Source organism: Spermophilus citellus (genome assembly GCF_964194105.1).
Source record: "Spermophilus citellus genome assembly, chromosome: 15".
Taxonomy (NCBI): Eukaryota; Metazoa; Chordata; class Mammalia; order Rodentia; family Sciuridae; genus Spermophilus; species Spermophilus citellus.
The window spans coordinates 35,132,737-35,159,476 of record NC_138195.1 but is presented as its reverse complement, the minus strand read 5'-3'; the positions used below and the strand labels follow the sequence as shown (position 1 = coordinate 35,159,476).

At 37.0% G+C, this 26,740-nt stretch overlaps 1 protein-coding gene across 23 annotated transcripts in view; it reads left to right on the top strand.

The window, feature by feature from the left end:
• Positions 1-26,740, top strand: part of ANK3 (ankyrin 3) — a 508,367-nt gene that overhangs the window by 335,601 nt on the left and 146,026 nt on the right. For 20 of the 23 annotated variants that reach the window (XM_081268444.1, XM_081268437.1, XM_081268443.1 and 17 more), the window contains exons 9-16: positions 5,781-5,879; positions 11,935-12,132; positions 14,209-14,307; positions 16,857-16,955; positions 19,350-19,448; positions 22,129-22,326; positions 23,828-23,926; positions 24,213-24,311. In XM_081268444.1, the coding sequence (XP_081124570.1) occupies positions 5,781-5,879; positions 11,935-12,132; positions 14,209-14,307; positions 16,857-16,955; positions 19,350-19,448; positions 22,129-22,326; positions 23,828-23,926; positions 24,213-24,311 (990 nt within the window). The remainder of the gene's footprint in view (positions 1-5,780; positions 5,880-11,934; positions 12,133-14,208; positions 14,308-16,856; positions 16,956-19,349; positions 19,449-22,128; positions 22,327-23,827; positions 23,927-24,212; positions 24,312-26,740) is intronic. The other 3 variants (XM_081268446.1, XM_081268432.1, XM_081268431.1) reach the window with 1 other exon arrangement.

Here is a 26,740-nt window from a genome sequence, read left to right as displayed (position 1 = left end):
AAAGATTATATCAACTTTTTACATCCACAATGTATTCACAGAATTCTCCTTGCTTAAATTCATTTCCCTTCCCTAAAGTGAGTTTTTTGCCTAAGCCGATGACATGGGAGGGATCTATAAGATACAAAGCAAAATACGATACACTGGCTTCATATTCTCAGCTATGATGCCTCAGTGTCCTGCTTCCTGCTTTTCAGAAAAATTAAACTTGAAAGAAAGTCTTCTTGGCCTTCATATGGGCAAGGTTTTGCTCTTAGGCTAACACAAGAGAGTATTCTGTTCAGCCAGTAAAGTGCAGTTCCCACCTTACTAATAAAATTACTGTCACTGAAATGAAATATGAGATCTGGACCAGCCAGTTTGCCTGCCTCAGAATTCTGCCCAAGGGAAATTCGTTCATTATATTAGTGCCTTAAAAAATCAAGAGAATTGAAAAAAAAAATTACTAACCCCATGCAATTTCAAGTCCCTCCTGTAATGTTACTATGGCAACTCGGCATCCCTCTCTCCTTCTCCCCGGTCCAACTGCTGCATATGTTGTGTTCTTGAAGCAGCCTCCCTCAGTCCCCCATGAATTGCCTTGACAAGCATCTTTCAACTGGAAGTTGATGCTGTTGTATGCAGTTAAAGAGCTGCTTTTTGGTCCAGAACCCATTCTAAATGACATTGTGCATTAATTCTAAATTTCTGTGGGTTGGAAGCAATTAAGAATCCTTATTTTAGCCAGGCACAGTGGTGCACTCCGTAAACCCAGCAACTCAGGAGGCAGAGGCAGGATTGCAAGTTTGAGGCCAACCTCAGCAACTTAGTGAAATGCTGTCTCAAGATAAAAAAAAACAAAAAGGGCCAAGGATGTAGCTCAGTGCAGTGTGTCCCTGAGTTCAGTCTCCAGTATCAAACAACAACAACAAAAGGTCCTTGTTTTGTTTTGAAGAAAACATTCTTCTAATTTTCGAGAAAGGGTATACCAGTTCACTGCTGTGTTGCCAAACATAATATCCACAATATCTCTTTTATTAAGCTTATAGTATTCTGATTTAGGAAAACGGAAAAGCTTATTTCAAGCAAATCTGAGAGCTAAGAGACTGAGTCACATTCTTACATCTCGTTCCAATTTGCAAATCACTGATGTTAAAATTTTTATTTTTTGGAAAGATACTTTAATAGCACTTCTGAAGCAGACAAAATAAGTTAATCTTAAAAAGGATAACAAAGAAACAAATTTTCAACCAACTAACTAGGAAACATTTTTTAAAGAGGAGCCAGAAAATGATTCATTTACTCTCTTCATTTACTTAGTAATTTTTATTAAGCAATTTTCATAGATGTGTTACAGAGTTACCTCCTCTGCAATATTCAATTATCCTTAAAATTGTTAACCTGGTCCTCAGGGATAGACCACTGTTTAAAAATATATATATATCCATGACACTTGTCAAAGAATGGTAAGGCAGACTTTATTCAAGGGTGGTTTCTATAACAGGGCTCTGGAGTAGAAAGAGACATCTGGCTCAATTCTGAATGCAGCAGGGAAAGGTGGGAATGTAGAGCTAAGGAGCAAGGTAAGAGTTAGGATGAGGGAAATTACTAGGAGGAAACATCAAGGGTCAGAGATTCTGGCCAAACCTACTTGACAGGATTATTGCAGAAGCAGGCCAAGGTGATAAGATATTGAGTGTGGGAAAAAGAAATTCCATCAGATGTCAAGGATGGGGGATTTTCTTTAAATTAATCCAGCAACATTCTTGCTAAAACTGGACTAAGCAGAGACTAACACACAGGCGCTCTAAAGTCAGGGCCTAGTTAACAAGAAATATCAGAGGAGCCTGACTACAGTTAGTTCAAGGGGCCACAAGTCACTAAAACACCAGTTTAAAAAGTTGTAAGTTGTCAACATAGATACAGAAAATAACAGAAATCTTGAAGGTAGAAAAGTTACATTTGTCTTGGGGACAGGCTTCAAAGAAATGCTATCATGTATGACAGAAAGGCCTTGGATTTTAAAGAAAGTGGGGAGGACCCTGAGGTACATAAAGCGTTGTGGGAAGGCTGAGGAACAAGGAAGTGAGGTTCTTGTAGAAGCTGCAAAGTGTTTGATGGAGAAGTGATTTCAGATAGTGAAAGGGCAAGTTGAACCAAGTGAAGCAGGGAAGGATTTTAGAAGTCCTGGAATGCTAACCTCAAGAATTTAGACTTGCCTGAGGGGTGAATGACAGTTGCTGAAGATCTTTTTCAACTGAGGGTGCCATATCAGAACCATGCTGTAGGAAAGCAAAGGATGAGCTAGGCCAATTTCAAAGCCAATGAGTTTGGTTCAAGTTTTGCTTTTTTTTTTTTTTTTTTTTTTTTTACCAAAATAAAGATATGAAGTCAATCCTACTATCCTTCCTTGTCTTTTTTTTTTTTTAAACTGCAATTTCAATTCATCCAATGACAGATAATTTTCAGTCTCACTGGGTGTCGGCTGGTTCTTGTCTCTGTCTTCATGATTATAAAAACCATAATGCTCATTAAACTTTAACTCCAGACACTGGTTTCCCCCTGACTTTTCAATGTCCCAGCAGCTAGGCCACCCCTACCTGTGCAGCTGGGCAGATGTGACATCTTTTATAGCTTTCTGATGAGGCATCTCTGCTGCTGAGATTTTGGCTGTTTGAAGTGTCGTACAGTTTCAAAAAGTGCCAAATTAAATCTGTAGATGATCCAAAGGAGAACATGTTAAAAAATATTGCAGGAAGAATATTATTGAAAGACCCATGCTCAAGATAGTTCTTTGCAGTTCAGCTAGAGCTGATGACTTTGACCTTGGGGAGCTAACTGACTTCTCACTGAAGCAAGGTGATTAAAGGAAACAGTGGCTAGAACAATAGCGTTTCTCAGCTCTTCTACTGATGAAAAATGTCACTTTTCCCCAGTGAGTCTTTAGATTTTCCCTGTTTATAATGAACTGGAGATCAGAGGCTGCAGCTGCAGAATACGCTAAAGGAAGGCTAAGGGTAGCTGAACCCCTTGAGTTTAGGGGTTTTGTCTTCATCACCCTCTTAAGACCTCCCTTGCTTGTCTTGCCTAGTTAGTAGTAGCTCTAGTCTAGTTCTGCAGTTAGCCTTGGATGAGTAATTTTATCTCTTTGAACCTTAGAGTCATCATTTTTAAATGAAGATTATACCTTTCTTATAGGGATAATTGGAAGGGAAAAATGATATGATGTCTTGAATTTGCTTTGAAATAATATAAGAAAGGAAAAAAAGATCAGGATGAATCATGTTGACCATGAGGTGACAGTTGGTTTACTTTAGTCTAAAATATGTTTGAAATTTTCAAGATCAGAGCATTTTTTAATTAATTTATTCTAATTAGATATATATGACAGCAGAATGCATTTTGATTCATTGTACATAATTGCAGCACAACTTTTCATTTCTCTAGTTGTACCTATGTGCATATCTGTACCTAGTCATAAATGTCCATCTCATTCCACCATATTTCCTGCCCCCATTCCCCCTCTTCACTTCTCTCTCCCCTTTCCCCAGTCACAGTTCTTCCATTTTCCCCCCACCTCCCCACCCATCACCATTATGGATCAGCATCTATTTATCAGAGAGAACATTTGGCCTTTGGTTTTGGGGATTGGCTTACTTCACTTAGCATGATATTTTCCAATTCCATCTATTTACTGCAAATGCCATAATTTTATTCTCTTTTAATGTTGAGTAAATTCCATTGTGTATATATACCACAGGGTTTCTTTTAATCCATTTATCTATTGAAGGGTATCTAGATTGGTTCCAGAGAACTTTTTTTTAAAGATGAAATCAGCAAAAAAGTATATGTCTATAAGGAGGGATAGTATACTTCCAAAGGATTAAGGAGTTGATAGTTGAAATAGATTTTGCTCTTAGATGGCCAAACATTTTATTTAGTGTGTCTCATTTTGCTTTGAGGAAGCTAATTTTCAAGGATGAAGGAAGTGAGCTCAAATAACTATTTTTGTGTGGTCACACTTAAAAAATGTCTACATATATTCTGTCATCTCTTATTTCTTAGAGTCTACTTAAAAGAAAATGAAAGAAACAAATCTGATCTTTTAGTTCATAAAAGACAATCCTTGTACCTCAGTCTCTGGGAAATGTTTCTGTGAGGTGGAAGGAAGAGGCGATAATTGTATTTTCTCCTTCAGATGTTTTCAGGTTTTATATTACTAGGAAGACGTTGGACTTCATGATTTTTTAATATGTTCCCATGTTTTATTTTATTAGCAAAACACTTTTTCTACATGAAAGGCTGCTTTACTTTGGTTTATTTTAAGTGAACATAAAAGGCAGAATCGTTGAATGGGCTCAAAGAATGTTAAAATCAGGACATCCACTATTTGCAATTCAAATTTCATCTTTTAGAGAATATTAATAATATGGAGATTTGGTTAGTAGTTTAGAAATAGGGTTGTACCTGCTTGCTTATAAATTGGAATAATTAGGCTTATTTTTCCATATCTACTCACCCAATCTGTAAAGTAATTTGAATGTACCGAGCTAAATTTTGATGTATTTTTAAATGTGATTATCCTTAGAGTAGGTATTAAGTAATCTTCAGTTTGGGGAACACAAGCCAGGTGGGTTTAGAAACCCACCAAAGGGTTTGGAGCCACTTAAAGTGAATAACTCTTCACTTCTTCAACTCTATGCTGAGTCTCCTTCCCCACCTTTCCTTAGCACTTAGTCCTCCCCTAGAACCCAAGGAGGCCATGCTAACTCTCAGCTACATGCCCAACAGTGCAAAAACCTCTGAGAGGGAAGGAGCAAGAAGGAGAAATCAAAATATTGGTGTCATGTAGAGAGCTACATTACATATAAGGGGGATTTATTGTGATTTATTTCTACATAGACACAGAATCATTTGGTAGACTTCATTTCCCACTGCTTCCCCCTGACTCCCCCAGCTCCTCTTCATCCCCCCTGCCAGACTGGGTCAAGGGTGGAATATTTTCTCTCATCTGAGGAAACTTGAGAGAGAGGGGAAAAATGGTGGATCTCATGAAATTAGAAGGGATACCAATGAAGTATTTTGTATATTTTGATCAATATGTTTGAATAATTGTATGATAATTTTAATCAGATTTAGATATGATACTTAGAGACTTATGATCTCAAGAAATCCTTAAATTATTTTTAAATTTAAATGTGTATACTTTCATGGTAGAGAAATATTATGTGGTAATCAATAAACACTCAAGGATAAAATTATATTAAGATAAAATTATATTGGGCTGGAGTTGTAGCTCAGTGATAAAGCGCTTGCTTGGCATGTGTGAGGCTGTGGGTTCAATCCTCAACACCACATATAAATAAATAAAAGATCCATTGACAACTAAAAAATATTAAGAAAAATTATATTGGGGAAATGGTTAGAAATAGAAATGCAAGAAGAAAAAGTACCAGCATGAGTTTCCTTTTACAAATTTCTATTTTAAAAGTTTATTCATGTGTTTTTGAAATGGAGGTATCAAGTTACTCACAGTATTTAGATTTTATTGTATGTTTTAAAGAGTAGGGAAATAGTTATATATTTAAATGTCAGTCTTCTAAATTGTGAGAAATTATATGCTTTACAATTACTTGAACTTACAAAAAACTATTTCTCCACTTAAAAATGTGAAAGTATTTTATGAGATATGTGGAGTAAATGTCCACAGCATATTAGACACCATGCTGAGTCTTAAGAAATATACTGCATTTATAGAATTTACCACCAAATCTCATGAAGGTGTTGCCTCTGTTCAACAGGATGGTCTGACACCACTGCACTGTGGGGCAAGAAGTGGCCATGAGCAGGTGGTGGAAATGCTGCTTGATCGAGCTGCCCCCATTCTTTCCAAGACCAAGGTAAGATCTGTTCAGGTTTCTGAACATTAAACTGTATTTAGCTTTGAATTCCTTTGCTGATTATTTAATCAAGCCTTTTGAATCTCATAGGGAAAAAAATGGGTTCAATTTAACAATGAGAGTAGCACTGTTCATCAAATCTTCGGAGAAGTTTAAAATAAGTGTGGGTTTATGAAGCCTTTATGTGGAATGCACTAGTCTATGAAGTTGTTTTGTGTGTGTTGTTTTTGTTTTTTCAGAAATGCTTACTACTTGGTTTCACTCTATGAAATTTTCATAGTTCCAAAATGATTGCTTGATGGGTTAAGATAGACTACAAAGATCTACACTTTCCCAAATCTAGATGCTGGCTCCAGTCTCTCAGTTTATTTCTTTAGAGTGCACAGCTGAGAAAAAGATAAGAATATCATTTAGCAGATATAGATGGGAAATTTGAGAAACCGTACATTGAGTGGGCCTTTGGGAAAGTTGACGTATCTAAAAGGAACAAGATTGCCTGAAAAAAATTAATGTTTTACTATATGTCTTATAGGTTTTCTTGATGGTAAAACTTTATACAGTATTGGGTAGGGAAAGAATATATATAAATGATTATTGAGATACACAAACTACCTGATAGTCACTACTATTTTAGATAATTAAACCAGTGGTTTGGGGAAGCTATATTAAGCTTTATAAAACTCCTTAATTTCTGGGTCAGGGATATAGCTCAGTGGTAGGTAGTGTGCTTGCCTGGCATGCACGAGATCCAGGGTTTGGTCCCAGCATGACAAAAATCATTAATTAAAAAGAGACAAGATCCTTAATTTCGAAACAGTATCAAAGCAACACAATCACATGTGATTTCCCCTTTGCTCTCTGGTCATGTTTCCTCAACAATTCTAGGAAAACTAAACAGGGGTCAAGGTGGTCTGAAGAATTCTATCACTTATTTAAATGAAGGATTTAGATTGGTAAATAATCGGGGGTATTATTCAATAGAATGAAGCAGCCACAAATTTCTCATTGTATATGATGATACCTAGGCTTCCTGCCCTCTCCCCACCAACCCCTGCCACAAGTATTTGGAATTGAACCTGGGCTTCAAATACACCCAGTCCCTAATTCCTCAAATTTCCTTTTTTCCCATTTGCTTTGACTCTATTTTTTTTTTTCTGTTGGAAGATTCCCATAAATGTCTGTATCTGAAACCCAGGTGTCAACTGCAAGTATTTGAGAAGGTCTTTGATTGTACACAGGGCTGATGATCAGGTGGTGGTGGGATAGAGATGTTCTCTAATGTCAGGATTAGATGTCCTTTCATTCGGGCAATTCTGGTTTTTGAGAGATAAATCCTCTAATCTTTTGCCCTGTGCACCTGTGTGAATGTCTTCTAGTGAGGTAGAAGAAAAGACTGTCAGTCTTCTTGCTCTTTATGTGCAATTTAAACATAATAATGATAACTAATATTTACATGACTAGCACCCACCAGGCTCTGTGCTCTGCATAGAAGAGGAGCATGAAACCCAAAGAGATGAAATAGCAGCTAGTAGCAAAGCAAGAATTTGAAACCAAAACATCTGATTCCAGAAACCATATCCCTAACACCTATATTGTCCTTCCTTTTCTGGAATCATCTGGTCTCACCCCAAATCCTCACCATTGCCCTCTTCTCTGCCTGAGGACTGAGTGTGAATCTTTTTCGATCACCTTCCGTTAAGTGGAAGGGGGTTATAATCTGATTTGCTGGGTTGGGAAGGGTCTGGAAACCTAACAGCTCCATACATAGACTTTGAACCAGTCCTGCTTTCAGCCCTAAGTCTCATCTTCTAAGGTGATACTGTTCCATATCCTTTTTTTTTTTTTTTTTTTTTTTTTTTTTTTTTGAGGAGCTGAGAGGTAAATCAGCTGGTCTTTATTATACCCAGCAATGTACTGGAGCCAGATTGTGTTAGCCCATAAGGGCCAATTGTGCGTATCTCTTCTGGATTCCACGTCTGGTAATCACATTGGCATCTTGAAATTGGTCAGAGCAGGGAGTCTGTACACCATGGAAATTGGAAAATGGTACACACTGGGGCTTTTCTTTTTCTAAAAGTTGTTGAACACTGGTCAGCATGCCACTGATTGTGTCACCCCACAACACCCAGATAGCAGCCTTCTCTCTTCTGCTAGATGAATTACAATGGTTAAATCCTCCTTTCATATTCAAAAATTTGTTATAGTTTCCTTTCCTGGTGTGTATGTGTGAATGTAAAAGCATGCAAACATGTGCTTGCCTTTGTGGATTACACCCTCTAAATTACTACTCTTTGGTGGAGTTTGGGGAGAGGAAACATATATCTATGTTGAATCAAAAGTTACTTCCTACACTGAGGATAAATTCCTTACCACATTCTACTCTGCTCCCTGCTTCACCCCGCTTCTTGCTCACCACCCCGCCTTCTTTTCTTCCTAGGATATACCAAGTTTGTTCTCATTAACTGCTTAGTTTCAGTTCCCTCCACTTGTCAGAGATCTCTTTGATCTCAGTATGTTCTCCAAACTGAGATGTCTTCTTCTCAAGCCTTTTTTTGACTTTCTACTCTTTCTATTCCCACCACTTACCTAAGTATTATTTGACTGGATTTTATGTCCTTTTGGGCTGTCATGAAATTATCTCTTAGTTTGTTTACTTGCTCACTGTGTAGTTTTCTTCTGTATTATGAAAGTCGGGACTTGTCCAAGTTCAGTCCTATGCTCCTAAGTACCCAACATGTATTAGGCTTTTGGTAAGTATTTGTTGGAAGAGTATTCAGTGAATGCATGCATTATAAGCTCTTTTTTTTTTGGTATTTTTTAAATTTATTTTTTATTTTTATTTTTTTTAATTTATATATGACAGCAGAATGTATTACAATTATGATTACACATATAGAGCACAATTTTTCATATCTCTGGTTGTATACAAAGTATATTCACACCAATTTGTGTCTTCTTACATGTACTTTGGATAATAGTGATCATCATCATCATTTCTAATCCCATGCCCCCTCCCATCCCCTTCAACACCTATGCCCTATCTAGAGTTCATCTATTCCTTCCATGCTTCCTCTCCCTATCCCACTATGAATCAGCCTCCTTATATCAGAGAAAACATTCAGCATTTGTTTTTTGGGGATTGGCTAACTTCACTTAGCATTATCTTCTCTAATCCTATCCATTTACCTGCAAATGCCATGATTTTATTCTCTTTTATCGCTGAGTAGTATTCTATTGGGTATATATGCCACATTTTTTTTAATCCATTCATCTATTGAAGGGCATCTGGGTTGGTTCTCAGTTTAGCTATTGTGAATTCTGCTGCTACAAACACTGATGTGGCTGGGTCCCTGTAGTATGTTGTTTTTAAGTTCTTTGAGTGTAGACCCAGAAGAGGGTGAAATGATAGTTCCATTCCCAATTTTAAAAGAAATCTCCATACTGCTTTCCATATTGGCTGCACCAATTTGCAGTCCCACCTGCAGCGTATGAGTGTACCTTTTTCCCCCCACATCCTCGCCAACACTTATTGCCATTCTTATAGCTGCCATTCTGACTGGAGTGAGATGAAATCTTAGATTGGTTTTGATTTGCATTTCTCTAATTGCTAGCAATGATGAACATTTTTTCACACATTTTTTGATTGATTGTATGTCATTTTCTAAGAAATGTCTGTTTAGGTCCTTGGCCCGTTTATTGATTGGGTTATTTGTTTTTTTGGTGTTTAATTTTTTTTGAGTTCTTTACATACCCTAGATATTAGTGCTCTATCTGATATGTGAGGGATAAAGATTTACTCCCAAGATATAGGCTCTCTGTTCACTTCACAGATTGTTTCTTTTGCTGAGAAGAAATTTTTAGTTTGAGTCCATCCCATTTACTGTTTCTTGATTTTAATTTTTGCATCCAAAAAAGTCTTATTAAGGAAGTTGGGGCCCAATCCGACATGACGAAGATTAGGGCCTACTTTTTCTTCTGTCAGACGCAGGGTGTCTGGTTTTATTCCTAAGTCCTTGATGCATTATGAACTTTAAGGCAATCTTTCCTGTCCTTTCAGACTTTTGTCATGCTTAATTCCATCATCCTAGATCCATATTTTCAGGTGCTATATGTGATATACCTATTTTCCTTTGGTCCTTCCCAAAGGACCCGTAAGTTTCCCACCCATTCATCATCTTTTTATCATCAACTCTGCTTCCCTCTTCTCCACTAAGTCACTTGCTCTCTCAGATTTTGTTTATTTCGTGTTTTCCTCCAGGACTGTATCAAAACATAAAGCAAGGGAATGTTTGGCCTGAATCAGCTAGTACATATGCTTGTGGGTGGCAGTGTCTCAAATGGGAAACGTTCCCACCCTTTGTTGCACCTTAGTTTCTACTTTGGTTCAAATGTTTCAGGGAAATTTTTCAAACAGAAATATCCTGATTGACAGTACATAAATATTTATTAACTATTTTTTGTATATTCAGAGCTCTCTGCTGGGCAATATGGAAAAATATAGTCATAAACCTGTCGCCTTCAAGAGATGTAAATGTTGAAATATGTGGTAATGAGTAAATAATACCATGAGGGTAACTAAAGAAGGGATTATATATTGTTTCATATATTGAACTCCTTTTTATGTCATTCATTGATAAATTAGGAGGAAATAAGTTGGCCCAGAGAATTCGGAAACACTTGCTTCATTGTACGTGTTCGACATATCATTACTTTCAAAACTCATTGATGACAAATGTTTTTGGGAGCTGAATTTGCTGTCATTACATTTTTACCAAAAATTTGTTAGAGTTTAGTAATTAATAGAGCTTCTCTTGATAATTAGATTTTCTAGGAATTTCCCAGGCTCCAACTTTGCTGCCATACATATGTATTTATATTTGTATGTGTGTATTGGGGATTGAACCGAAGGCCTAGAATATTCTAAGCATGTACTCTGACACTGTGCTACATCCTCCACCCCATGCTAAAAGTTGGGGGGGGGGGTTGTTAAAAGTGTTTTGTTTTCAAAAGCCAAATGTTTTCTCTGATAAGCAGATGCTGATCCATAGTGAGGCAGGGGGATAGGGAAGAATGAAGGAACTTTGGTTTGTGTAGAGGGGAGTGAAGGGAGGGTTAGGGTTGTGGGGAAGGGAAGGATGATAGAATGAGACAGACATCATTACCCTATATACACGTATGATTACACTACTGGAGTGACTCTGCAGCATGTGCTGCTAGAGAGATGAGAAGTTATGCTCCATTTCTATACAATATGTCAAAATGTATTCTACTGTAAAATAAATTTTAAAATAAAAAGGTTTGGTTTACTTTTGACCCTATTCATGTCTTCTTTGATCTCTTTACATGAATTTTCAACTCATTCATATTGTACACGATTAACTGTCATTAAACTCACTTGATTTAAACTAAGGCAAGTGTTAGTGAGCCAGCGCCTTGCCTTTCCCCTGTAGAGACACATGGGGGCACCAGATTTATAGATATTGTTGATATAAGGTGAAGTGTTTTGTTGTAGTCGGATATTTTTTTTAAAAAAATTGAATCAATGCCATGTTCAATATCAAGCATTAATAAACTACAAGGCAAAGTAAATACCAGTCCAGTGATTGCCAGTCTGTTCTTGCCTTTAATTTTTCCTTTTAGTCTTAAATAGGAATTCCTGTTCATTAAGAGTGCAGTATGGACTGGGGTTGTGGCTAGCATGTGTGAGGCACTGAGTTTGATTCTCAGCACTGCATTAAAAAATAATAATAAATATATTGTATTCATCTACAACTAAAAGTATTTTTTAAATGCAGTGAATTCTGGCACCTAATAAAAATTTTACTACTACTAAATCAGGAAAAGAAATTATCCTTGACAATTCATTTTTGATTGATAGGAGAAGTGGGAGGACCAGTTTTTAAAGTAGCTGGAGTTCAAAATGGTATCAAAACCTTTTAAAAAAACAAGGTATTTCCATGTGAGAAACTAGAGTTTTCTTGTGTTCATAGTTGTGTTAGGAACATTTGTGTTTAAAAGATAAAACAATAAACCTAAATTTATTTGTGTGTTCCAGAATGGGTTGTCTCCACTGCACATGGCCACGCAAGGGGATCATTTAAACTGCGTCCAGCTTCTCCTCCAGCATAATGTACCTGTGGACGATGTCACCAATGACTACCTGACTGCACTACACGTGGCTGCCCACTGTGGCCATTACAAAGTCGCCAAGGTTCTCTTGGATAAGAAAGCTAACCCCAATGCCAAAGCCCTGGTAAGTGGAACCACCAGTGAGCCCAGCCTGAGCTGTCTTGCTGGCGACATGCCAGCTCACATGTGAAGAGATTGCTTTCACAGAGGCAAAAATGGACGGTGTTCTGTAAGTCAAGTATGCTTTTTGCCAATGTTTTCAAATGCCCTTCTTAGAATTTTGTAGAGCCTTCTCTATTTCTGACGTGAACAAAGCTGATGGAGTTAAATTGTTAACCCTTCAGGGTCATAATTGTGATTCTTTGGTATAAATGAAACCCAAGAACTGCACGACTTATAAAAAGGTTGAAGTGCTCAGCCTCAACTTACGATAGGTAAAATTATAGTTGTGTGAGTTAAGAGATTTTTTTTCTGAGATCTAAAAGCATGAGGCAAAATGATTCAAAAAAAAAAATAAATAAAAGCACCTCTACATAGAAATTTATGAGCCAAAATTTTATGTGGGCCTTAACAAAATGTTGCCTGTTGTTTTCATCTTTCTTTTGAGAATCAAAATGCTGGTCTAATTTGCAGTCTTAACTCTGAAAATAATTTGCTCTTTTAACCTTTAAATGGGCTGTATTTTGATTTTCTCAACATGATAGTGTGTGTGGTCTTTGCAAAGATGAACGGTCCCAACTTAGTAAACTATTTAAATTTAGTTTAGAATAAGCACCCATGCATAGCGGGAGGAAAAAGTCACCCGATTTTAGGGAAAACATGCAAAATTTATCAATTTTGTGGCAAAACCTGACATCCAGTCAACCCTTCAGGAAGGTCTCTGCTCCTTTCCAAATGGTGCAGTTGTCTAAATGGATCCATAGTGTCTCCAGAGTTCTCTGAGCTCTGAAATTCAGAGAGGCAGCAAAAAATGAAGAGCAGGAACTCTCCAAACCTTGAATGACTACATTGCCATTGTAATTCTAAAAGTGCTTATCCAGGTAGCACTTAACAACTATTGACCTGCTCAGTGTGTCAAATGTGTCTGAATTCTCAGAAGGGAGGAAAAGAAATTAGCAATCATGACTCATTTTTCCATACAAGAAAAAAAAAAAAAGGTCTTAAAACAGGGTATGGGCTGTCATTCTCATTTTCCTATGACTCTGAAGATTTCACAACATATGGAGGTTGTAACCAGTCATCTTGGCATGGACTATGACCAGAGAAATGGTCTCAGGAACCTCCCTGAAGGCACCTGCAATGACTTTGACCTAAGTGTTTATCATGGACCTGCTATTTGATAGTTCTCCATTAATGGCTGAAGTTTGTAGACAGTCTCGGTTATTGGGATGGATAATTTGATAGGTAGTTTGTTAAAAAGCAGATTATTTCATCAGATTCAATATTAAAGCAAATGGTTCAAGTAATGTTGAACTCTTCAAATTTATACTTCCTTGGAGTAAGCACCTACTTGAATCTTAAAGCTTGAGAATAAACGGAAACATTTTAGAACTGGTCTTGTAGTTATACTAAAACACAGCAGAAAGTCAAAACAGGCAAAATGGAGAAGTTTGACTATAAGGATACACGTTTGAGTCGAGCTGTTTTTACGATGTGTTTGAAGTGAGATTGAAAAGGGATATTATTTAGAGGAGTGAATGCCAAAATAATAAGAAAGTGATAAGTATCTTGCCTTAGCTACCAAGAGATCGTGACCAACATTTACTTCCTCTTCACAACTATCAGGACATCTTAAGCTCCTAGGGGCCACTATACTACCTGTGCTCCCAGAGAAGGATCAACATCCTGTTTAATTCCTCATAGTTTTTCTGTTTATTTTGACATTTGGAGGGGGGCGTTTGGGAGAAGGAGTACCAGGGATTAAACTCAGGGGCACTCAATGACTGAGCCACATCCTCAGCCCTACTTTGTATTTTATTTAGAGACAGAGTCTCACTGAATTGCTTAGCACAAGTGAACTCGCAATCCTCCTACCTCAGCCTCCTGAGCCACTGGGATTACAGGCCTGTGCCACTGTGCTGGGCCTATTTTGACATCTTTACCATACAGCATTTTAACTGTATTGTAATATTTCACTGCACAAGATTAAAATGAGTTTCAATGGAAAGTAATCAAACAGATTCATATTTGTCCCTTGCAGAATGGCTTTACCCCTCTTCATATTGCCTGCAAAAAGAATCGAATTAAAGTAATGGAACTCCTTCTGAAACATGGTGCATCCATCCAAGCTGTAACCGAGGTAAGAGGAGTGGGATTTCTGGGTTTCTTGAGGTGCTGAGAGAACAGGCAGAGTTCCAGTACCATCTGCAGGGACCAGCTAGTGCTGTTTGTGTGTCATTACCACAGACCACATTCAAAACTCTTCAGGAAAAGGGCTGTCAGGCCTTTGAAGAAGCAGACAGGAGTGTGGGTGGGTAGAAACAAATGTATCCCATGACTAGACATACAACCCAGAACACACGCTGCGAGTGAGTGACACCATCACAAAAAGCTCAACATATGAAAACTTATAATGTAGTGCTTCTCTAGTGGAGGTGACTGTGTCCCCTAAGAACCACTTGGCAATGATTGGAGGTATTCTGAGTTGTTACAACTGGATAGTACTCCTGTTGCTCTTGAGCAGAGGCCAGGGTTGCTGCTAAACATTTTGCAAGCTACAAGATATCCTCCTACTACTATAAACAGTAATCTGGCTCAAAATGTCAGATGCACCAAAGTTGAGAAACCGTGTTTAACCATGATCGACCATGATCTGTGTGCTTTTGTACATCAAGGATTACTTTCTTTGCTGAAAAGCTCACAATTCATGAAACAGAGTTGCCAAAGGTAGTAAAGGACTAGCTCTAGATTTCTTCACAAACCGACTCAGAAACAACCCATCAGAATCAGGACTGAGCCTTCAGTATGGCAAACCCAGACTAGCCTTTTCCCCTCCAGACTTGTCCCACCCCTAACCCTACCCTCCACAGATCAGGGCCACCTTCGCTGGGAAACTTCCCCTTCACCTCTGGTCTGAACTAGGTGCTCCTTCTAGGGACAGTCACCCATCCTGTACGTGTTTCTATCAAAGCACTTATCCAGCTGTCTTGCTCTTGACCCAACTGCTGCTCTTTGGCCTCAGAAACTTCAGCCTCTCTGAAGGCAGGGAGAGTAATTCTGGTCTTTACATACCCACAGTGCCTGACCCACACATATAGTTTGATTGAATGCTTGATGCTTGACATGAAGACTAAAGTCTAGTAATTGTTTCTTGGCTTCATGTTCTTACCTTTGAATGGAATATTTGCCTTTCATTTGTAACATTAGTAATTTTTAAATATTAAATGGTTAAAATACTAAGGTCAATTTGATCTTTTATCAGATTTATGACTTCAAGTTAGGCAACCTATTATTTTAAGTATAAAATAGCAAGTTTATTCTCAGTGCATGGGAACCCTTTTTAAAGATCAAAATAGATTCAGATAAAAGATTGAATGATGTTTTGAATAAGTGTCCAGAGAGGCTGGCCAGTGATGAGAAGGTTCTGTTGCCACCCCATGCTCCCTAAGAACTTAAAGGCTGTTCAGACGCAGACGTTGCCTGGTACAAGTTCTAAGGACTCCCCCTGCTGATGGAAAAAGGTGCAAACTGTAGCAGAATTCTCCTTTTCTTCAGTTCTCACTATCTGAAATCTGGGCAGCCAGAATTACTCCTCTGCTTTTACTTCACTACTACTGCATAGAATTCCTTCCATGTTTTTGACAATTCTCAAATTTCTCTTGAGATTAGTTATCCCATTATCTTCCTTTTAAAAACAGGTAAGCTTTTTCTAGTCATCTAAATTTTTTAAAATCAAATTATAATGTTCATGATGTAAGCTTAATTAAGTTCTGAAAAATAAAAGTGGAACCACTTCATATAAAAAGCACAAGTAAATTGTAATGTTTAACAAGATTATTGACTTGATATTTTAATCCTCTTTTTTGCTTATCCACTCTATTTCAAGCAGCTGTGGGCATATTTGATATAAAATACTCTGGAATCAATAAATGCTGCTTTATGCCAAATAGGGTTTTTTTTTTCTTTTAGAGGGATGGGTGGTGCCCATGCATAACTGGGAGATTTGAAGCAAATAAAAAAAGCACTTTGTTTAGTGACCATTGTGATATTTGCCTTAATTATTTTGCCTTACTTTATGATACTATAGAGTTAGCAAAGTAAATAACAAACTGTTAATGTTGATTTGCCCATTTATTATAGGAATGGCTTTGTGTTAGGTACCCTGCCCTTTGACACGTAATACTCAGTTTATTCTGAGTGCATGAGAATTCTCTTTAAACCCCAGAATAGGATTTGGAACAAGTTAATTTCTTACTAACGTGTACATAGTCATTCTGCACCCATATATATATATATATATATATATATATATATATATATATATACACACACACACACACACACACACACACACACTCATGTGGATAAAGAAGGGCTACTAACAAAAGAAAAAATCCTTTAAGGTATTTCTCTCTCATTTTCTTTTCTTAGAGCCATATCAAAAGTGTGAAAACTTTCTTACTGGACATCACATAACCACAGAACTCACTCTAGCAAAGTGGTACTATGTGTTGACATATTTGCCTTAGAGAATCTTTACATAATGGTAAATGTCCTGATATCTTCTAATCTGATCACTAAACTTGTTAAGACCAAGGGATGGATCAGAGGGTGGATAGAAGACAGGCTCACAGTCAAACTCTTTTAATGATAAACCAACAAATCAACATTTCTTTCCTTTTCACTTAGTCGGGCCTTACTCCAATCCATGTTGCTGCCTTCATGGGACATGTAAATATCGTATCACAACTAATGCATCATGGAGCCTCACCAAACACCACCAATGTGGTAAGTATTCTTTTAACAAAGAAGGTTCAATTGTGAATATTTAAGAAACTGACATGGGTTGCTTTTATTTGCTCAAAATAATTGCTATTTAATTTGACCACTTAAAAAGATAAAATTTGGGAATTACCTTTGCTTTCCTTTACTTTGAAGATAAGATGCAGTCAGTTGCTAGTTGGCCACAAATTGTTATGATTTATGGACTATGTCCATTAACGTTACAAGTACATTATTACTGTACGTTATGTTTTAAAAAATAAAGTATTGGGGCTGGGGTTGTGGCTCAGCAGTAGAGCACTCGCCTAACACATGTGGGGCCCTGGGTTTGATCCTCAGCACCACATAAAAATAAATAAATAAATAAAGGTATTGTGTCCAACTACACCTAAAAATAAATATTTAAAAAATAAAAATAAAATAAAGTATTAGGCAAATTCTTCTGTAACTGAAACCATAAAAAGTGAGGTTTAAAAAAGCAATAAAATGTTGTGAAGGTGGTTCAGACACTATCATTTATATTAAGAAGTAATTACAAGTAACTTCAAAGTAATCTCTATTAAATGTCCTCCATCTTATAGCAAACCTATGGAACTGAGATTTCAGGTTTTCCAGTGGTATTGTTTTCCCACAGTAAGCGTTGCTGCCAAACCCAAGAGACTTACTTCAGAGTAAATATCAGAGCAGTAACTTACCACCCTTGATGTGCATGTGGAATTTGGTATTGTTTTATAGAATTTCAAACATGATATTGTCAAAGTGTTAGCACACTGGACCACAACTATTAGAACACTCATTGGACTCATGAACACTAAAGAAGTAAAAGTAAATAATATCTGGATCAGAAGGGATAAGCCATGAAGTCTTGCATACTCACCTTGAGAACAGCCTTACCTATAGGACTATTTATATTCTAGAATTTCCAACTAGCACCTCCACAGATAGAAACAGACCAGTTTCTCAATTGAAATATAATCTACTAAATCTGGAGTTATGAGTGAGTTATTTTTTCCCTTCCTAAATAGAACACAGGGTAATAAACTAAACAACATCCTTAATATCTTTCCCATAATCCAGTAATAAGTTTCCTGTGAAATATGTCTTCCTCTGTCCTTCCATGCAGATAGATGACCCATTATACAAAGCTTAATTTATAAAAACAAAATGTTAATAGGCATCACTTGTGTGAAAAATCAAATAAAATTTTGATTTTTATTACTTTTACATGTTTTCTATCTCATTTTCATTTTTATTAAATAAACAAATAATCTGAATGAAATCTGTTTAGTGAAAAATGTGAGAAAGGGATGGTCCACTGACAAAGAAAATGGCCCCTTAGGGTAATGCCAAGGACTAAGTTAACTGTTCACATAAAGCGGAGGATGCAGAGGAACCAGAGATAAGCCTTGTCTGGGTTGGGGCATGTGTTTTGGTGCCTATGTTTTAGTCAGCTTTTTTGTTGCTATGACCAAAAAGATCTGATGAGCAATTTTATGAGGAAAACTTTATTGGGTGCTCACAGTTTCAGAGGTATCAGTCCATAGAGGACATCCTCTGTTGCTCTAGGTCTCATTAAGGCAGACCATCATGGTGGAAGAGGAAAGAAGCTCAGGACATTACAATAAGGAAGAAGAGAAAGTGTTCCACTTGTCAGTGACAAAATATATACCCCAAAGGCAAGCCCCCAATGCCCACTTCTTCCAGCCACACCTTACCTGCCTACAGTTACCACCCAGTTAATCCCTATTAATAGATTAATGCACTGATTTGATTACAGCGCTCGTGACTCAATCATCTCACCTCTAAACTTTCTTGCATTGTCACACATATGAGATTTGGGGAGATACCTAATATCTAAACCATAACACCATGCAATGTTTTGTTTTTAATTCTGATTTTGTAATCAGCATTAAGAATTGAGAAGTTTACCCAGATATCCAGACTGCCAATCAACTTTTTGACAGCACAAAGGTGTCAAAAAACTCTTCAGGTTGGCATCTTGAAGAGTTACCACAGCAATCTGCAGCTGCAAGGTGGTGGCTGCCCCCTTTAGGGAATGTGTGGAACTCTCTTGTTAAGTTCTCCCCACCTGTTTTGCTTCCTTGACTTACTATTCTACTTGGCCCCACTGAACATTCACCTTTTCAACCCTACTAAGGCCATTTTGTAGATTACATTTCTGAAACTGTCAGTGACAAGATTTCCTAGGGTTACACCAAAGTCTCTACCATCATGGATCAGTTTCCTATGAAATTTTTATGTATTCGATATCCTAGCTTTTCAATAAGAAAGTGTTTAAAATAGTAATTTTTTAAAAGGGTCATCCTAAACTTTATGCCAAATAAAACAAGCCACTCCTCTTCAGAGCTTCAGTTAATTTATTTTGGCTCATGTTCCCAGAGAGGAGAAACAGCATTGCATATGGCAGCTCGGTCCGGCCAAGCTGAAGTTGTGCGGTATCTGGTACAAGACGGAGCTCAAGTGGAAGCTAAAGCTAAGGTATGTGCCATACATGGAACCATTTGCTATTGAGGAAAAAAATCTTGGATTTTAACAAAACTTTTAGACACATACATGTTATCTTTCAATACCATTTTAAAATAATGAATAACCTCTAGTAACAAAAGTTTCTGCCCAAGTAATATTGTAAAAAAAATCCCTTCCCTCCATATTTGTTCATTCAGTTATTTAATATAATTATGTTAAATAAAAATATTATGCCAGAAACTGTCCTTGTGACACTTTCTAGTCCTTAACAGATCCAGACTTGGTCCAGAGTTTTTCACACTACATGAAGAAGGGCTTATGTGCAAAGATTCCAGAATAAGCACAACTTGAAGCATGGTTAAGCTATTTTGGTTGATTCATATGTCAGCTGGTACAAAAGGAAAACAGATGATTTTATTTTTTCTCTGTAAATCGTGACACTGTAATACCTGAGACCCAGATGATAGCCACTTCAGAGATCTACCTTTACATGTAAAAAGAATGTCAGGGTTGATTTTTGATGCTTCCTAGTCTCCCTGGTGTTTAGCCTCCAGCAGAAACCCACTTGTAAGTTTTATGATAGACAGTTGGTCTGATTATCAGAATGGCAGTTCAGGTCAAAATCTTAACAAGTACATACAAACCTTACCATTAAATTTTTAATTATAATATATAAATGTTCATTTATTGCCACTTGTATAAAGTGCAAGTGCATAGATTCAGATTAATTAGTAATTTGAGTATACAGTATTTTCAGACTTTTATAATTTTCCCCCTGTATTCAGCTATCTCACTCATAGCTAATTTAGCCAGAAATTTTTAATGAACTTATATCAAGGCCATGAAACTTTCAGCTTATTCCTAGGGAAAAATAAAGCTTTTCCTTTCATAATCATATTTTACCTATTACATATTGCTTAAATATATAATTAAGTAGGTGCTCAGTAGGTATACAAATATAATACAAGTATAGGACAATCTAGTAAAATAATTAAATACATGTATAGTAGTGTGGGAATAAGCCACTGGCTCTTTGTGAACATGAAATCCACAGTTAATTGCAAAGGTTGTTAAAAAAAAAAAAAAAAAAAAAAAAAAACTTGATTTTCTAGTGTACCATGGGCCAGTTGGTGGATCCCATTCATGATCTGGAAACAGGTCAGCAGGCTCTTCCTGTAAAGAGGCTGATAGTAAATATTTTAGGCTTTGCAGGGTCTGTCACCGCTTCACAACTCTGCCATTGTAGTGCAAAAGCAGGGGCAGACATCTGTGAATGGACATGACTGTGTTCCAATAAAACTCTATTTACAAAAAATATGTGGCAGCCAGATTTGGCACCTTCATTTTAATTTGCTGACCTCTGATAGAGGGTTTTAGTTATTTCTCTAAATTAGTTAAATGGAATGACTAAGAGAAGCTGTAATCTACCATAGATTATAAGAAACTTCATATTCAAGAGTTTGTTACGTATTAAACATCTTGTCTAGGGAATGATTTCATAGACATATTTATACATAATTTATACATATTATTTCATTAAGGAGGAAGTATGTTTAATTGTCAAGGGGCCTGTTCTTAACCAGAATGCTTGGGCTTGAATCTTGGTCCACAATTTAGTAACTATGTAACATTGGGCAAGTTAATTAACAGCCATGTGCCACGTTTTCTCATTTAAAGTCCTCATATAGAAAGTGGGAACAATGTTTGTTCCAATTCATAGGATTTTTGTGAAGATTAATGAAGTAATGTAGGTAAAGTAGTTTAAACAAAGCTGGAAAACAGTAGGTGCTCAGTAGGTATTTGGTGATTGTAATGGCAGTAATAGAAGGAAAAATTTTTCCTTGGTGCCTTTTTCTGTTTTCAATATTCCTCTTCTTCTTGGGGGCATTCCTCTAACTTCTCTTATGCATTCTAGTCAAAGGGGTAATGTAGCCCTTTGACCTTGTCACTCATCCAAAACAGTGGCCTATATTCTACACTCTGTACCTTCCTGGCTTAAAATATTTACCTAAACTTGTATCACATTTCAGTAGAGAATTTCTTTTTGGAGGACTGTCACAGGGCATCTTTGGGCAAATTAGGAAGAAGTGGTACTTGGGGATAAGGCCCTAAGGGCAAAGAACACTTTATACCTTTGGATGGATTGTAACAATGTGGCCCTCCATTCTGGGCATATGCACACCAGGAGCATGGCTTGGTACCAGAGTATCAGCTTCCATCATCCCTCCTGGCAAAACCTTGGCTCCTAGACACCTGCACAGGCTGATACTCCCCTTTCCCTTTGCTTTTATCAATGAGAAGGCAAGCACCAATAAAACCATTCATTCCATGAATGCATAATAACCAGTACAGATATGTGAGTTTTACTAGAATCTCAGGTATATGAGTTTTACTAGAATCCATTCTCTTATCTTCCAAAAAAGGAATCACTAGAGGTTGAAGATTGATGCTCTATAGCATGTTGTAATGGTGATAATCTACAGATAGACCCACCTTTCAGTTTTCATGTTAATAGATCCACCATCCCCACATTTCTAAACCTTGTAGAAGACAATAAATGAGATTCCTATTAACGTTGAATCAAAGAGTTTAATGTGCCTCCACCATCAAGCAGCTAATGTTCCCTGAATTTTTCATACGGCACCATTGTTTTTCGAGTTCATCAGTCTCATATTTCTACCTTGCCGTTTAGGATGACCAAACCCCACTCCACATTTCAGCCCGACTGGGGAAAGCAGACATAGTGCAACAGCTACTGCAGCAAGGAGCATCTCCAAACGCAGCCACAACTTCTGGGTACACCCCCCTCCATCTTTCAGCCCGAGAGGGGCATGAAGATGTAGCCGCATTCCTTTTGGATCATGGAGCATCTTTATCTATAACAACAAAGGTAGGAAAATAAGTCTCAGAATCCTGCTGGGTCCCCCAAAGTACATCCTCCTCAAGGTTCCCTGCATGTAATAGGTACAGAACTCCACAACAGCATCTATACTTGGATCCCAGGGTAGTCATTAACATGGCCAGTAAAACCCTGGCGTGCAGGAGGATAGTTCTTTGTATTTGGGGAAGGTTTTTATTTTGGTCTTGAATTTCCCAGTATGTGACCTTGTAATAAATATTACTGATATGTAGAATCAGAGATTTCTTGCAAGTTATATGATTAACTTAAATTGTAGTTTGAAAACATAGTTACCAATTTCTTGTATTGAGCCAAAGTACTGAAACCCCATATCAAACTCCATATCAGTTGATGGATGCTTTAAAAAAAAACTTTCAAATCAAGATTTTTTTTAATTTGTTGTTTCTATTCTTTTTGTTTCATTATTGTTATGTTTGATTTTTTTTTAAAAAAAAGAACCTCTTGATATTAACTGGGCCACAGTTGTTGTACATGTACAGAGCACAAAATTGGAGCTCATTTTTCTTGTGATACTACATAAACTTAGCAAGTGTAATAGCAAGATGAATGGTCTATGGTGTGTGTGAAAAAAACTTGCAATAGGTGCTACAGTATTTCATTTGGATGCAGATAAGGATTAATGTGAAATCAATGTAGAAGATAATTACAAATACTTAGAAAACCATCTGAATAAATGATAACTACCTCAAACTTTATCTCCCATGATTCTTTTGGCCTCTTAAATAGAGTTAAGATGCAAGTTCCTGGATCTCATTTCATATGTGAAACAGAATAATGGGTGATGGATTTGGGGTGCCCCTGACCTTCCACCATACCAGCTGCCCATTGGCTCTTGTTTGCTGCAGTCTCATGGGTCATATATGTTGATAACCCTCCAATTCCTGATGCATGCTCCAGACCCACCCTAATGGTGCATGCTAACTGACTGGTTGATCGATAGATGGAAGAATAGAAGAGCAACACAAATTATGAGCATCCAGTGTCATTACTCAGCTCATCTATAGAGCAAATGTGAAAGATTTCCGTTGCCTACTCCTAAAGAGTGGAGCATGATAAGGACATTATGTGTATTCATAGAGCAAGTTCCCAATCAGGTGATGTGAGATTACAAGAGGCTCAGACTTGGGGTGGATTTTCCCAAACCCTCCAACTTGGATCTGGGTCCCCATAAAACTATTCTTCCCACAATGTAAAGCCCCAAAATGGCCATAGAATAACTCCAGATTCAGCTCCCCACCTTCTTCCTGATGTGACACCTGATTAGTTCCAAAATTAGTGGAATGTTATGGTTTAGTCAGCAGAGGAAGAAAGATTCTCTTGTTGGGTGTTCCTCTTCTCCCAGGTACGTGTCTAATAATCTTGATTCTTACATAGAGATTTAATGTCGTCATCACTAGAAGACTTTTTCAGTTACAGAAAAACAATGGCCTATGTCATTTCTGTTGTTCTTTATTTTTTTTTCCTTTTTTAGAAAGGATTTACTCCTCTTCATGTGGCAGCAAAATATGGGAAGCTTGAAGTAGCCAATCTCCTGTTACAAAAAAGTGCATCTCCAGATGCTGCTGGGAAGGTATGAGGTCAACATCAACTTGTACCAGAACACTTCCATTGATAACAAAAAAAGCACTTGCTAATATTCCCCAATAGCCAACTAGATGACAACTAAATTATATTTAAGTCCCAGTAGGATGAAGAATTCTTGGGAAATGGGTGAATGTTTGGTCCAAGTATTATGGAAGTGGAATATAAACTACAACCTATGTTATACCCATTCTAATCCTATTTCCTAAATGTAGACCTGGACTCTCCTATTAATACAATTTGACCCTGGTTGTTGTTTCTGCACGTGTTTTCAGAGCGGACTAACTCCACTGCATGTAGCTGCACATTATGATAATCAGAAGGTGGCCCTTCTGCTTTTGGACCAAGGAGCCTCACCTCATGCAGCAGCAAAGGTACCTGTAACTCACACCATGAAGAGGACGATACACAATATCTATCTGTGTGCACATTGAGTTTCATTCACTCTCACCATAGCACCCTCCTCATTTGGAAATCACTTAAAAATCATAGAAATAGAAGCTCCTACGGAATCGGGGCCTTCGGCTATTTAGTCAACTAATGTGGTAGATGCTCAATAAATATTTACGTGTCAGTTGATTTCCCTTGGAAATCCAGAACATCCTGAAGCCTGGGGAAGAAAAGAAGTTGGAGTTTTTAGCCAGATTAAAAACATAAGCACAGCCTGAGGTGACACAGTAAGAAAGTTCCAATTTGTCAAAATCATAAAATACATACTCTGTTTCTCTAGCAATAAAACATTGCTATCAGGTTGCTTGTGTTTCATGAAGGGAATTGGAAGGTTTTGCATGTGTGTTTTTATTATCACTAGAAGGAATCCTCATTATTGTTAGGGCATTTTGAAGAGTAGACATCTTAGATTTGTGATAAAAAACAATATAGTGTATGTAGCCATTTTATTATTCTGGTATTCTGATTTGAGAGGCTAATCATAAAGCAGAGTTTATTTAAAGATGAATTAATAGAGTGCTACTGGATTAGTATATTCCGCATTATTGAGCAGATGATTATGATCAGAGAATGCTTAAATAATGCAAACCATAATTTATCTTTAATTTTTATAGCTTTTTTATTGGTACATTATAATTATACATAATAGTGGTATTCATTGTTACATATTCATACATGCATATAACATAATTTGGTTAATTTCATTCCCAGAACTTCCCCCTTTTCTTCCCCTCCACAAACAACATTTTAAATATTACCTATTACTACATCCTGTTGGTTGAAAACCCTTTAATGATCCTAGTGCTTTTTGCCTCTTTGTTTTACCATTTCATTTTGGAGGAATTTCTGTACTCGCCTTTAAATTTAATGTTTAGATCAAATCAATTGTATACACAGATAACTAACCTGTTCTAGGTTACTTTAGATACTTTAAGAAAGTTCTAGTGACTTTCTCCATATGGAAAATATGAGTGTTTCTCCTCAGAACATTTTTCGTGCTTTTTTTTTTCTACTTAAACATTAAGCCACATTCCCCAGCTCTTTTTATTTTTTTTATTGTGAGACAGGGTCTAAGTTGCTCAGTGTCTCACTAAGTTGCTGAGGTTGGCTCTGAACTTTCAATCCTCCTGCCTCAGCCTCTTGTGCCACTGGGATTATAGGCATGTACCACCACACCAGGTTTCCTTCATTCTTAAATCATTTTCTGCCTCATCCCCTCCAGAACCATACCCACTGAAATAAATTCAAAGCAAACCTCCTGAAACCTGATTTTTGTCTATATGTGACCCCTACCATATATTCTGACCTTGGCAAATATTTGGTCTGTTATGAAAAAAGTTTATCAAGCCCTGCTAAGCCTTAATAAAACTTTATCTTGAAAAGAAAAAAAAAAACATTATTCACAGGGCCAAGAGATGGAAAGAGCCCAAGTGTCCATCAGTGTATGAATAAATAAAAATGTGGGCCATGTATATGTAAACCCACACATGTGAGTATGTGCACACACACACAATGGAATATTATTCAGTCTTAGGACAAATATTGTATGATTTTACTTTTGTGGTACATAGAATAGTCACATTTAGAGACAGCAGTAGAATAGTGGTTGTCAGAGATAGGTGGAAGGAGGAAATGAAAGTTAGATTAAATGAATACCGAGTTTCAGTTTAGAAAAATGGAGAAGTTCTGCAAATGGGTAGTGATGATAGTTGGAAAACAGTTTGAAGGTGCTTATCACCACCAATCAGTACACATAAAAATGCTTCAAGTGTGAAATTTTGTTATATATATTTTACCATAATTTTTTAAAACATTTTTTGAGATGCTTGGGATCAAGTAAGTACAAGGCCTTGCACATGTAAGAAGCTCTCTACCACTGAGCCACATCCAAAGCCTTACCATAATTTTAAAGAATGTAATGGTTGTCCATTTAACTTCAATATCCCAATGCATGCAGGCTCCTTGCCTTGTAAGTAACCTCAGAGTTTTGAAAGGTAACAAGTAACTATTACTCACATAGAAGTAATGTTGGTACAACTAGTGCCAAGCAGTTTATAGCTGACAAAAGTTATGTGTGACAAAATGAATCCAATCCATCTTTCTGTCCACGAATAACTATTACACAGGTTAATAGTTGGTATCATTTGTAGTTGATTGCAGCTTTACATTTGTCAGATAAAATTTGGTATTCATGGTTCCATATTTGCAAAACATCTTTTGACAAAGAGTTAAAGAGCAGTTCTTTAAATAACTCCTTATAACATTCCATTAGCCTCAGGCATATATTTTACAGTCAATTAAACACAGGCTTTTAAATGGGACATTGATTCTCTTTCCTATTGCACAGTTGCCT